Raw genomic sequence first — 13,730 nt, forward strand, 5'->3', positions numbered from 1 at the left:
ACATAAATGACTGTGGGGAACTGCAGGGCCACTATAGCACATGCCACTTGTGTGACTCTGTGAACTGTTTGTCCTCAGAGAATGAAGCTTACCATCTGCAGCAAGAACTGTGGGCTTTCGTATGTTTGAAAATGGACCTTATCCCTGGAGACCATGTGTCACCTCTATAGTTGTCAACCAAAGCCTTGAGACTTCCATATTTCCCGACTCGGCTACACACAGCATTGCAGCCAAATCCCGAGCTAGTCCATTATTCTTATTTTACATTTCTCAGAAAGTTATTTCATGGTTGACAGCAAATATACCCTTTTTCCATGGCAAAAATCCCAACTGTTATTTTTATTGGATTGCTGCTGGCTAAACTAAGGCTAGCCCTTTTTTTTTTTTTTTTGTATTGTGCAGCTGAAAGTGAACAGTTGTTTTATTTCAAATGCCAATGAAAATGTTAAAAAACACTTCAGCCTAACTCTCCATAAGTCTATAAAGCCCAGAAAACTAAAAGATATCAGTTTATCTACCCAAATAAAACAATGTTTGGGCAGGAAATCTAACATTTCACGAAAGGAAAAGAAATAAAATGATTAGTAAATCTGGAAAACATTTAATGTGTATAAGAAATTCAGTTTCATACTTACCCTAGCCTTCCCAGATCCTCAAGCTTTGGAACCTTCGGTCCATGTGTTTCTATTTGTAGTGGCCGGTACTCATACAAAGCTTCCTCAAGCTTTGTCATAGGTGCTGATGAGAAGGGGTGACCCTATTAAGGAAAACAAATAAGAGAAATCATTTTTACTAATAGTTTTTTTAGCCAGTTGCATATTCATAAAAAAACATTCACATATGCAAAAGTATATTATCCAGTAGAGCAACCATTTCTTGATTGTAATTAGATTTATATAGAGTGAAACCTACAGTATGAATTATAATAATTGGTTCACTATAATTCTTTGGAAAAGGAAAGGTTTACTAAAGTCAGGCTGGATGTTACAGCCCAGCTGCTTTCTAATGTGAATACTGAAATTATTAGGTAGGAATTTAATTTATCAAATATAACAAACAAATGGGTCTAAGCAAGACAAGGCGTTTGGATATTATAACTAATGATTCCCCCATAGTTCAAATTACTAAGAGAAGGTACTCTAATTCATTTGTTCCCAGCTTGTGGTCCGTAGACCTCTTAGAAGTCTGCCAGACTATAACAGGGAGTCTGTGAAAAATGAGGAAAAGAGAGGAAAAGAAAAAACCCATACTGCAAAAGAGGAAGCCCTACAGGCCACCATAGACCCCCATCCCACCAACAGCTGTGAAAGAGAGCCCTTAAGTCCACGGCACACCCCATCCCACTGGTGGCAAAAAACTAAAGGAGGCAGCAAGGCCGCCAGTGCACCCATCACGCTGGTAGCAAAAGACTAAAGGAGACCACGGGCCACTGGTGCATCCAAACTCGCCAGCAGCCTGAGTCAGGCGTAGACTGCATTTGAGAGAGGAAGAGTGTGTGTAAGCGTGTGTGTACGCGAGAGAGGAAGAGTGTGTGAGTGAGCATGTGCATATGAGAGGGAAAGTGTGTGAGCATGTGTGTGTTTGAGAGTGGGAATGTGTGAGAGGGTGTCCGAAAATCAAAAGTTCCCAGGTATGGAGAGTGGGTAATTTTTTAATCCTTATTAATTTTAATTGTTGGATGTTAGTTGATATACAGTATCTGATGTTTCATTGGTGTTTGGAAATCTGTGTGTCCGTTTTGAAATATTATTTCTATCGGTATAGTTTTACAATTATTGATATTTATATTTCTTGATTGAATTGTTTGATGTTTTATGAAGAATGGCAAGGTTTCTCTTTTTTCCATTGTTGCACTGCATACAGAGTCTGGCTGCTTATGGTTTCCAGTTCAGTTTTTGTTTACATGTTTGTATTTTTAATTTATGGTCTCTTTATTCTGTATTTGGTAGGAATGTCTGTGTTTTATGTGTGTGATTTAGGTTAGATATTCTGCTAGCATGTAGTTTTTGTACGGAGATCTATAGCAGCCTGACTTGCTCTGTTTTCCTAATAGGAGATGTATTGGTGTACTATTTGCAGTGCTGCCTTTTCATAAGTAATGTACTTACTGTTGGAATCTAGCAATTAGGATATAATGGTATGGCAGGTTTCCTTTCAGTTTTGAGAACTTTTTTTTTTTTTTTTTTTTTTTTTTTTACAGGATTTTGAATTATACAATGTTCCTAGTAGAGGAGAAAGTTTGTGTTGCTATTAGTGAAGTGACATCAGAATTTAAATTTTTTTTTTTTATGGTGAGTGCTAAGATGAAATATCCTTGTTCTGCTCTGCACCCTTTCTTGAGGGAGTTCTGTCAACACAAAGGTATTGTAGAAAGCACAGTTGATTATCTGTAAAAGGTGTTCTCCTAGGACAGAAGGATGTCAATCCTCACAGATGGGTGACATCATCAGATGGAGCCCGGCACGGAAACCTTTGTCAAAGTTTCTAGAAGCTTTGATTGGCACACTGAGCATGCCCCACATGTCACTATCTGCGCATCCACGTGAGGTCCCCCTTCAGTCTCATAACATAGCAAAATATGAGCGAAAGAATAAAATAACAAAATGCAGGAGAAAAAAAAACAACTCTGTGGGGTGACGGGCAGGTTTCCTGAGGACTAATATCCTGCTGTCCTAGGAGAACACCTGTTACAGGTAAGCAACTGCGCTTTCTCCTAGAACAAGCAGGATAGTAGTCCTCACAGACGGGAGAATACCAAGCTCCAAGCTGTTCCCGGTGACAATAAAGACCAACAAATACCAAACAAGTTGCCAACAAGCACAAAAACTGAGGTACTGTTGGAAGGTTGGGAGACAGCCTGGTCTCAAGTAGAGGGCCTTAGGTAGGAAGAGTTGGATTTGTCTGGAAGAGGTTGTACAGGACAGATTGCCGAATTTCCCATCTTGTCGACCATTCTTATCCAAGCAATAATGGGCAGTAAACATGTGCAGGGAGCTCCACGGCACAGCCCTGCAGATCTCGGCACCCAGAAGTGGGCCACCGATGCCGCCATAGCTCTTACAGAGTGAGCTTTTACTCGAGATTCTAGCTGAAGCTCCAATTGTACATAGCAGAATGAGATGCAATATGCAAGCCAGTTGGATAAGGTCTGTTTACCCACTGCGACCCCCAGTCTGTTCTTATTGAAGGAGATGAATAGCTGGGTAGACTGTCTATGGCCTACTGAGCATTCTAAGAAGAAGGCCAGAGCTCTCTTGCAATCCAGCGTATGCAAAGCCCATTCCCCCTGATGGGAATGGGGTCTCGGAAAATCAGTTACTACCTTAGGCAGGAACTTGGGATGCATACAGAGGACCACACGATCATGAAAAAGTGTAGGGTAGGTACGTCACCAAGGCCTGAAGCTTGCTTACTCTCTGAGCCAAAGTAACTGCTACCAGGAATAGGACCTTCCAGGTGAGGAATTTCAGCTCACAGGTGCACATAGGCTCAAAAGGAGGAAGCATGAGCTGTGCCAGCACAACGCTGAGATTCCAAGAAAAAAAAAAAGGGGGCCACAGAGGCGGCTTTAGCTGCAGAGGCCCTGCATGAAGCGACTTACATTAGGCTGAACCAAGATGGGTGTGCCGGAAACACCCCAATAGCAAGCACTAAACGCGTTCAGATGGACTCTGATGGAGGAGGTTTTAAGTCTAGCCTCAGAAAGGTGTCACAAGTAGTACAAGAACCTGGGAAGTGGGTAAATAATTGTATCTAATCCATGCCCCGCACACCACACCAAGAATCTCTTTCACTTCAGTTTGTAAGACTTCCTAGTGGAAAGCTCCTGGAAGCTACCAGTACCTTGGTGACCCTGTCAGAGAGCCAATGGTTCAACATCCAATCCATCAAAGCTAATGCCCGGAGGTTCAGATGGCACAGGGTGCCCTAATTCTGGTGTTATCAGATCAGGTGCAGCCCCCAGGCAGATAGGATCCCTGATCGACAGGTTCTGAAGGAGAGGGAACCAGATCTGCCTGGGCCAATGAGGTGCTACGAGGATCATGGTCCCCTGGTCCTGCTGGAGCTTCAGGATAGTTTTCATAAGAAGCAGAAAGGAGGCTCGTGCCCCAATGAAGGGTGAAGGCATTGGCAGGTGGATGGCCGTCCTGAATAGGAAGCAAAAATTGCTCAACTTGCAGTCAAACAGGGAGGTGAACAGGTCCACATCCAGAGTTCCCCACAGTCGTAAGATCCGGGCTGCCATTTTCAGATCCAGCAACCACTCATGCGGGTGAAAAGAGTGGCTTAGGCGGTCCACCAGCACATTCAGCGTCCCAGGCAGGTTCATTGCCCATAGGGACATCCCACGCAACAGAGCTGAGGACCAAATTTGCACAGCCTCTTGGCAAAGGAGGAGCTTGTTGATGTTCCACGTCGCAACCTGATTTTCTGTTTGGAACAGGACTGCTTTGTAGGACAAGCGGTCGTGGAACACCCAAAGTGTGTAACGCATTGCCCAACGTTTATCTGACACAGAGTTTCTTGAGCGGTCCATGGACCCTGCATGTGGAAGTTATCCACATGGCCCCCCAGCCCTGGGGAGAGGCATCGGTGGTAAGTACTATTTGAGGCGGAGCAGCCTGGAAGGGAACTCCCCGCTCCAGAATCGAGAGATCCTCCAACCAGGATAGAGAGGCCCTCAGAGGTTGCGTGACGGAGACACAGACCTCAAAGTCCTGGGATGCCTGCTGCCATTGAGATCACAACATCCATTGTGCTCTGCACATGCGGAGATGAGCTAATGGGGTAATATGAACAGAGGCTGCCATGAGCCCCAGCAAGCAAAGCAGTAGATGAGCACTCATGCACTAACTTGCTTCCCTCCTCATCCAACCTAAGAATAATTATTTGACCTGACTTGTTTATCTCTATATATGCTTATTCTGCTATTATGTTTCAATACTGTTAAGAAAAATGCTCACTTTGTAAACAGTTATGATGGCTCTACCGAATAACGGTATATAAAACTCATCAAATAAATAAATAAATAAATAAATAACGGTTGCGCACCAAGTCTGCCAGTGAGGATAGGGCACGAGACCGATTGCGGGGCAAGAACGCTTTTTCCTGAGTCATGTTCAGTCTGGCTCCTATGAAGTCCAGCTGGGGAGATGGGCAGAGGTGGGACTTCGGGTAGTTGATAACAAATCCCAGAGACTGCAGCGCCCACATGGTCAGCGTCAAAGAGTCCAGCGATCCTGCTTGGGAGTCGCTTTTGATCAGCCAGTCGTCTGGGTAAGGGAAGATGTGCACTGCCTGCCATCTGAGATGCACTGCTACCACTTGTCAGGCATTTGGTGAAGATGCGAGGGGTTGAGGTCAAGCCAAATGGCAAAACTCTGTATTGATAGTGAGCCTTCCCCACCACAAAGCACAGATACTTTTTGTCTCTGGGAAAGATGGCAATGAGGGCGTAGGCATCCTTGAGGTTGAGGGAGCAGAGTCAATCCCCCTTTTTGAGCAGGGGCATCAGAGTACCCAGAGAAACCATTTTGAACTTTTCCCTTCAGAGGAATTTGTTCACCACCCTGAGATCAGGAATGGGGTGCAAGCACCCAGTTCTCTTGGGTATCAGGAAATATCTCAAATAGAACCTTCAACCCTGGTGTTGACAGGGGATGGGTTCTACTGCTCCTGCTTGAAGGAGGGTGGAGAGCTCTGCGAGAAGTATGCCTTGTTGGGCAGATGAACCCCACGATGGATATCGGGAGAGTCCTCCGGGATTGCTCTGAAGTTTAGTCAATACCCCTGATGAACAATAGTGAGGACCCATTGATCCAAGGTGATGATCGGCCAACGATGGGCAAAGCATAGAAGTCTGCCCCCCACTAGGGGATCGGGTGGCAGGGGTACGACGATGCTCCCTCGCCTCAAAATCCTGTAGCCGGGGCATGTGGGGGTCTGGCTGGGGCCTAGGAGTTCTCTGTTGGCAGGAGCGGCCCCTGGAAGCAATACGGGGCGTGCGAGACCAGGAGGCAGGGGGATATTTCTGCTGCCTATGGAAAGACCTCCAAGAACTGGATCGTGGAGGTTTCTGTGTGGGGGACAGTGGATCCAAAGCACTGGTGGATAGCTGTTGAAGGGTTTCATGGTGATCCTTCAACTGGGCTACCGCATCTCTGACCTTGTCCCCAAAAAGATACTCTCCTGTACTTGGGGGTGGGGAAATCAGCCACTTCTCCTGGACCTCTAGCCTTAAATCGGAAGCACTGAGACAAGCCATCCTACAGGCATCGATGCCCATGGTGGCCACTCTGGCAGCGGTCTCGAAGACATTGTAGGTGGATCTCACCTCGTATTTTCCTGCTTCGAAACCTTGTTGCGTGACAGTGGACAGCGACTCTTGCTGCTGCTGTGGGAGACGTTCCATAAGTTCTTGGACCTGCTTCCATAGGTTCTGATTGTACTGAGTTATGTACAATTGGTAAGAGGCTATCCTGGCGATGAGCATGGCACCCTGAAAAACCTTCCTACCACCCAAGGCAACAAGCTCCCGAAGGGGCCGAGGCATGGGTGCGGGAGCGTTTGGCCCGTTTGAGAGCGGACTCCACTACCACAGACTGGTAGGGGAGGTGATGCCTCTCAAAGCCCAAGGCCTGTTGCACCAAATAGGTGGCATCTACCTTCCTTTTTACTGGGGCGATGGATATCGGGTGTTCTCACATCCGAAGGAGGAGGTCCTTAAAAATATTGTGGATGAGAGCAGCCCCTATCTCCTTCGGGACATCGCCAAATTGGAGGTCATCTAACATCTTATGCTGCGCATCCTCCTTCATGAGAAGCTGAAAGGGGATGGTCTCAGCCATGGTCCATACAAATCCTGTGAAGGAGAGGTCCTCCGAGGGAGACCAATGTCTTTCCTCTGGGTGTGAAGGCTCCGAGAGAGGATCATCGGAAATCTCGAAGGAAGACTCCAAAGAGTCGTCTCTCCACAGATCATAGGAACTCTCTTCCTCGCTGAGGTCCCTGTGGGGCCTATGCGGGTGAAGTCTGTGCAAATCCCCAGACTTAGGCACTGAGGGCCTCAAGGGAACAGAGGGCACCGATGGGGCCAAAGGCCCCAGTGGAAGATGGGGTACCGGGAGTCTCGGAAGGCTGGACGGCCTGGGCAAGGGCTCAGGAAATGAAGGCCTTGGGACCACTGCACTGGACTGCGGTGGCAGTCAGTGCGCGTCTTCCTCCTTGGAGAACCCAATGATAGGAATCACTCCCGAGGAGGGTATTGGTGGCTGCTGAGGAACAGAGGGTCCCTCAAGCACTGGTTGCGTCAGGAGTGCTCCAAGCAGGACATCCAGACACTCAAGCACGAGCGCCAAGATGAATGGCAAGGGCCCCAGCTCCGGTATGGGGGCTGGTGGTGGGGGCGGTTCAAAGCTCCGAAGGGTTCGTAGCAGTGCACACTGCACCTTACGGTCCAACTCCTCCTGGAAGTCCTGTGAGGACAGGACTAATGGAGGGGGACGAGGCATCACCAGCACTTCCTCGGAGCTCCGAGGCGGCACAGTGCCTGGCACCATTATCTGTGGGAACACCTGGAACTCCCGGGCCTATCAGAGGGTGGGGCCTCCTCGCCACGGGGGTTGCTTCGGTGGCGGCCCAGCAGCCGCTGGTGCTATACCAGGTAGGGTCCATGCGTCGATGGCGACCAGTGTCTATGTTTCCGGTATCTCCCACAATGCTCGGCCCAGTCTTTCTCTGGTGCTGAGGAAGTTGAGGATCCCAATGCCCTTGAAAGTAGAGAGACCATGGAAGAACGGTCACAGTCTCCACAGTCTTTAGACCAGGGATGGCAAGATTTCCCTTGGGTAAATCCATGCTGGCTGTGGCCCAAACCATGTCTATTTAAATGTTTGTGATTTTATTCTTTATAACAGTTTCCATGATTTTCCCCAGCACTGAAGTCAGGCTCACCAGTCTATAGTTTCCCGGATCACCCCTGGAGCCCTTTTTAAATAAATATAAGGGTTACACTAGCCCTCTTCCAATCTTCAGATACAAAGGATGATTTTAATGATAGGTTACAAAGTAAATGAAATAGGTCTGAAATTTCATTTTTTAGTTCTTTCAGAAAAAAACCAAAATGTATTGATAGCAGAATCTCAAACTGTTGAGGGACATAAAACTGGGTTTAGTCTTGGATGCCTACTACCACTGGAATGCAGTATTGTCACCAAGATGATATCTTCAGGCTTAGGGGCAAAAGAGCTGCAAAACAAATAAATACCCTGATGAAACACTCATGAAACGAAGAAATATACCGGGTATTTTGCGTATCAGTTCTTATTTCAAAGAAGCTCTTCACTGAAAACATTTTTTAGTTTTAAAATGGACTAGACTGTTTAAAGTGATCTATGCAGGCCTTAGACAATGTTATGCAATACAGGAGAACTTCATCTGAGATTATTAAGCACACTATTTCTACTAGGGATGTGCATTTGTTTCATACGTTTCCTATACAAGCATGTAATATGAAACGTATGAAACATATGAAACAAATGCACATCTAATTGACATGTAATGGGCAACGTATGAAATGAATTAAACGAATGAAACGAATGCACATCCCTAATTTCTACCCTCTATATCTTGGTGAAAGTGGATTGAAGTGTGTAAGAAACAGGATACAAGTCAAGATTTCATGGTGACCTTAACATGAAGGAATGGTAGAAAGCATAAGAAAACAGGTATAAAATAAACTCCAAATATGGGAAAGAATGAGAGAGATTAAATATTTTGAGAGAAAAGGATATAAAAACACATGGAAAAAAAATATTTGGATAGCTAAAAGTTAGTTTATATCACTATTCCAATACAAATGTTTGCAATTGTATAAAACTGAATTATGCTCTCACAGGAGTTTTTCTGCTCTTTCTTCTGTGGGAAGAGTTTCATTTTCCCTTTCACTTTTGGAAAATATACATCTCTGATATCTTTGCTTTTTGCACAGTACAGGAGGAAATGGCATTTATTTTTTTTATCTGGTGTTGCACTGCAGGCAGATTTTTTGTCTAAATATTTCTATTTCTAATTTGTGGTCATTTTTTTCTATATTTGGTGAGGATCTATCTGTGTTTTGCATTTGCAACTGAGATTAGGCAGGTTTCTGTGCACGATCTGTAGCAGTCCAGTTTGTTTTGTTTTCCAATCTGCACCTCCCAACAGGAAGGTGTACTATGGTCTAGGGTAGTGATTCTCAACCTTTTTTCTATTGGGACACACCTGGCAGATAATGCTTATAGGCACGACACACTGAACACTCGACCATCATAGGGCTAGATGTAAACATATACTCTGCATCCACAGGAACTCACCCTCCTCCCTAAACAAAGGATGCAGAGCAGAACTAGGATATTTCAAATGCAACTCACTATATAAAAAAGATAGTTATTCTGGTGCTGTCTCAGTAACAGAAACACAAACTCCCTTACTACCAGGCACACTGTAAATTACAAAAACTGAAAAGACATTTTCAGCATATGTGTAACAAACCTTTCATACCATTGCAACACTAATTCCAAGAAATCAAACAGCAATAGCCCTTCCTATGAAAAGGCAGCTGTGCACCACCAATGCAGGTCCTATTAAGAATAAGAAAACACAACAAAGAAGATTGAATCAAATCTCAACCTACTAGTAAAATACCTCACCCTCAGTCACACATACAGATCTGACCTTCACTAGATACAGAATAAAAGACCACAAATTACAAAGGTGGAGACAAAAATGGAATGGAAACTTCAAAAAGCCTTTCTCCATGCAGTGCAAAACTGGAGAGCTAGAAACAGAAATACATTTCTTCCTACACTGAGCAAAGTACAAAGATAGAAGAAATGCGCATTCCCAAAACAGACATATTATGGCTCTTGCACCCCCATCACTCCCCTTCCATGTCTCCATCCTCCTCACTTTTCCCAATTACTCCCTTTCAATCATCCTCTCACACTCATATCCCTGCCCAGCATTCCTGACCCCCCACATCCTCTTCCCTGTGCTCCCTCTCTCCCCTGGCTTGACTCTCCCACCCTTCATCCCATCTCCCTGTCTGCCAGCTACTCTGACTGCTTGTTTCCCCTGTTCAGCAGTCCCCATACTCCCTCTCCATTTCACATTCATTTTCCCAGCATTCCCAACATCCCATCAGGCGCAGAATAGCAGGAGCTGGCAATGTTTCGCTCTGATCTGGGTGAAGGAGGAAGCAGCCTCCCACTGGGCCAGAAAGAACGGAAGGAAGTGAGAGCAGCCTCCCATCAGACCCAATGTAAGAATAATGTCAACCAACTCCCACCCAGGCTGATAAAGGAGGCAGCCATCTGCTGGCCCTGTGACACACCTCCCAGGCCCTCCCGACACACCTGTTGCGAATCACTGGTCTAGGGCAGTGGTTCTCAACCTTTCATGACTACTATACCCCTCTTCAAGATTGTTAAATATCTTGTGTACCCCCAGAGTCAAGAAAATTAAAATTCACAGTAAATACTATAACCCCTATTCAAAAAGATGCAACTTTTTGTTCCACATATAAAGATCTCTGATTTAATTTTGTCATTGTTCTGTATTAAATAAAAGAAAAATGCAAGAATCTCTCAGCTCGTGGTGTTGTATGCTGTGTACAGAGTGAGGGCACTCTTTTTTTTCACTTGGCCATAGGTGCCAAATGGCCTGGCTACGGCTCTGTGAGCAGGGACTTGGATTCAGCCTGAGCTGGGCATGCTGCAGAGGAAGCACTGACATCCCCTGAGAGGAGGGATTCCTAGTCATTGCACAACACTGACACTTACTGTCTGGACTTAGGGCCCATGGGATATAAAATAAGGGAACATTTCCAGATAGTTGCAAAAGAAGGCTCTTGGCATTGTACCCCAGCCTCAGGTCTGATTGAGCTGGACGCCCAGGAGGAGGAGGAAATTACTGAACCAGAATAAAAGACCAATAAGTTAGTTAACTAGCAGCCGCACCAATTCATTCAAGCTTTTTGATAATCCAATATTCCTTATTGCTATAGCACTAGTAGACATAGAAGATCATTTTAGGAATTAAACATTGTCAAATTAACAGCAAATAAGACTCAGCCTGTTTGCAGGGATTGGGAGGGGGCCTAGGAGCCCATGCAGGCCCCATCCCCGTGTTATTGGCAGGGGCAGGGCAAGTAGAGGAATCCAGGGAGGCTCTAGGAACTGAAGAAGTGGCTGAGGAGAGACCCAGGGAAGCCCAGTTTGCTTTTTATTTATTTCAGTTCAGCAAATGAATCAAACCAAAATATTAAATAAACCAAAAAATAAATAGAAAATACCCGAAATGAAAAACAAACCAAAACTAAAATGTGTGTGCACATCCCCTACTGTCCATCTGTCTGAAGGCAAACTAATATTCCACAGAACTGGAAAATCACCAAATTTGACTCCCTGGAAGAAAATGGGAATCTCTATGATAAGTTCAAAGACCAGAAACACTTGGTCACTATTTTTGGAGAATAAACCCTGCTAAAAAAAAAATCCCCATTGCCTCACTATGGAAGACAGTTGCAGACTGGGGAAGGATGGCATTTTTCAATCCACCGTCCCCCTCACTTTCCAACTAACTCCCTCCTACACACACATTCTCAACCTATTCCCTGACACACCTGTACACACACACACACACACACACACACACACACTGAGGTAAGCATACAGATACACATCTGAGATCTGTCACTGTTCTTGTGCTAGCATGCCTGTGTGCATGTCCCTATGTATACAGCCCACTTTTCTTGTTTGCTTTTTGAAGTCTGAATACATCCCAAAGTATTTTTTGGTAACCGAGCAAACTAGGATGCTGTTTCACTTTTGCTCTGGAGGTGCAACATTTAAGTACCTTCCAGAGCACCACAATCTTACCCAAAGCCACACAGTGCAAGCATGCATCCATAAATACTTTCAAAGCTCATCTCCCCTCTCCCCCACCATTTTACCCCCATGGTTGAAACCGAAGTACAGCACGTATTAAATGCCTAACGATATGTATTGTTAAGCACTGAATAAATGCCCCCTTCTACAAATCTACATTGGGAAGCAGTTCCGAAACCATGCCTTTGCATGCTTTCCTCACTTGTTAATATTTACTTAGAGAAAGCAAAGGAAAAGCAAGTAATTAACAACATTGTTAATATGACTCTTCCATGTAATTACAAAATGTGTTACTTGGTTCTACCTGAAGATAATATTTTCTTAGGATCCTTAGGACTAAGCTTAGGATCATATTTTATGGAATGTGAAATGATAAACACAACTACTGATATTAAAAATCAAGAGCCTTCAGTGAGATTGGAGAGAGCAAGATAGTATAGTGGCAGACAAGAATAGATAAATAAGAAGAAGCAAGGCTGAGGATACATTTAGAAGTGTAGACAAATTGCCAGTCCACTTACTCAGGGATAGTGGTATGCACTTTAATACAGCAGACTTGGGTTTCACTCAAGTCCAGCTTTCCACTCCTTGGCTTGACCAAAGCACAGTATGCTGCAGAGATAGTGTTCATAGTCCTCAGGGTAAGGAGTCCCCACCCTCAAAAAATAGCACCACATAGTTGCCAGATCCAGAATGCAGGTATAGCAAGTTTGCTTATCATAAGTTGTTTTCCATTAATAGAAGGATGACTTAGCCATGTTCTATGGGTGACATCATCAGGCAGCAATGAACGGAACGGTTTCTCCAAGCTAATAGAGCTTTGAGTTCTACTGAGCATGTGTGGGAGTTCCCACATGGGCATTGTCTTGTGAGTCTCCTCAGTCCATACCAGAGCTAATCCAGCTATCTACTCTCCAGAGAGGTGGGTGGGTATTCCATGGCTAATTCAACCTATTTATGGAAAACCATTTATGGTAAGCAAACTTGTTTTTTCCATTGATAAGCAGGCTGAATTAGCCATTACATGTGGGGAGTCGCAAGCTGAGGGTTCCAGCGAAGTGACTACTTAGTAAGGAATCCGGCTCTCATCATGGAGAGTGGACTAGAGCAGACTTTGCAAAACTGTTTGTCCAAATGTAGTGTCAATTCTTTGATATGTTATCAAGATGTAAAGGTATAAACAGCAGACCAAGTTGCAATTTGTAGATATCTTCAATAGGTACTTATTTATCTTCCACTCTTTGGCACTCTCAAAAATGTGCAACAGAAGTAGCCATGGCTCTCAATTGATAAGCCTTCTCTGAGCTTGTGATCTGCAGTCCTTCTAAGGTGTAGCAGCAATGAATGCACTCAGTCAGACAACGTACATTTGGCAACTGCTATTCAAATCCTATGAGACAAATAGTTGGGAGGTTTTCCTATGTGGCTGAGTTCATTTCTTGTCATATGCTAAGGTCCTTTTCCTATCCTAAAGTATGCAGGACTTTTTTACTCTCATGTGTATGGGACCTAGGAAAGGGGGCAGAACAATGTATTAATTGATATGAAAAGCCAAGGCAACCTTTGGGAGAAATTTCAAGGAGGAGTATGAAGAAGTACCCTGTTAAGGAATAATTGCATGTATGGAGGCTAGTAAAACGAGAGCTTGAAGTTCACAGACTTTTCTAGCCGAAGTCACTCCAACAAGGAACACCACTTTCCATATCAAGTAATTTAGAGAAACTATCTCCAATGGTCCAAAAGAAGGGCTTCATTAGTTGGAAAAGGACTATATTCAGGACCCATGGAACAGGTGGCATTTGT

General features: G+C 44.6%; 1 protein-coding gene across 1 annotated transcript in view; it reads right to left on the reverse strand.

The window, feature by feature from the left end:
* The window catches only part of LOC115089833 (CDK-activating kinase assembly factor MAT1-like), a 161,577-nt gene that overhangs the window by 135,866 nt on the left and 11,981 nt on the right, over positions 1-13,730 (reverse strand). Inside the window, exon 2 of the mRNA XM_029598163.1 lies at positions 636-757. Within this exon, the coding sequence (XP_029454023.1) occupies positions 636-757 (122 nt within the window). The remainder of the gene's footprint in view (positions 1-635; positions 758-13,730) is intronic.

This window comes from Rhinatrema bivittatum, chromosome 4 (assembly GCF_901001135.1).
Source record: "Rhinatrema bivittatum chromosome 4, aRhiBiv1.1, whole genome shotgun sequence".
NCBI lineage: Eukaryota > Metazoa > Chordata > Amphibia > Gymnophiona > Rhinatrematidae > Rhinatrema > Rhinatrema bivittatum.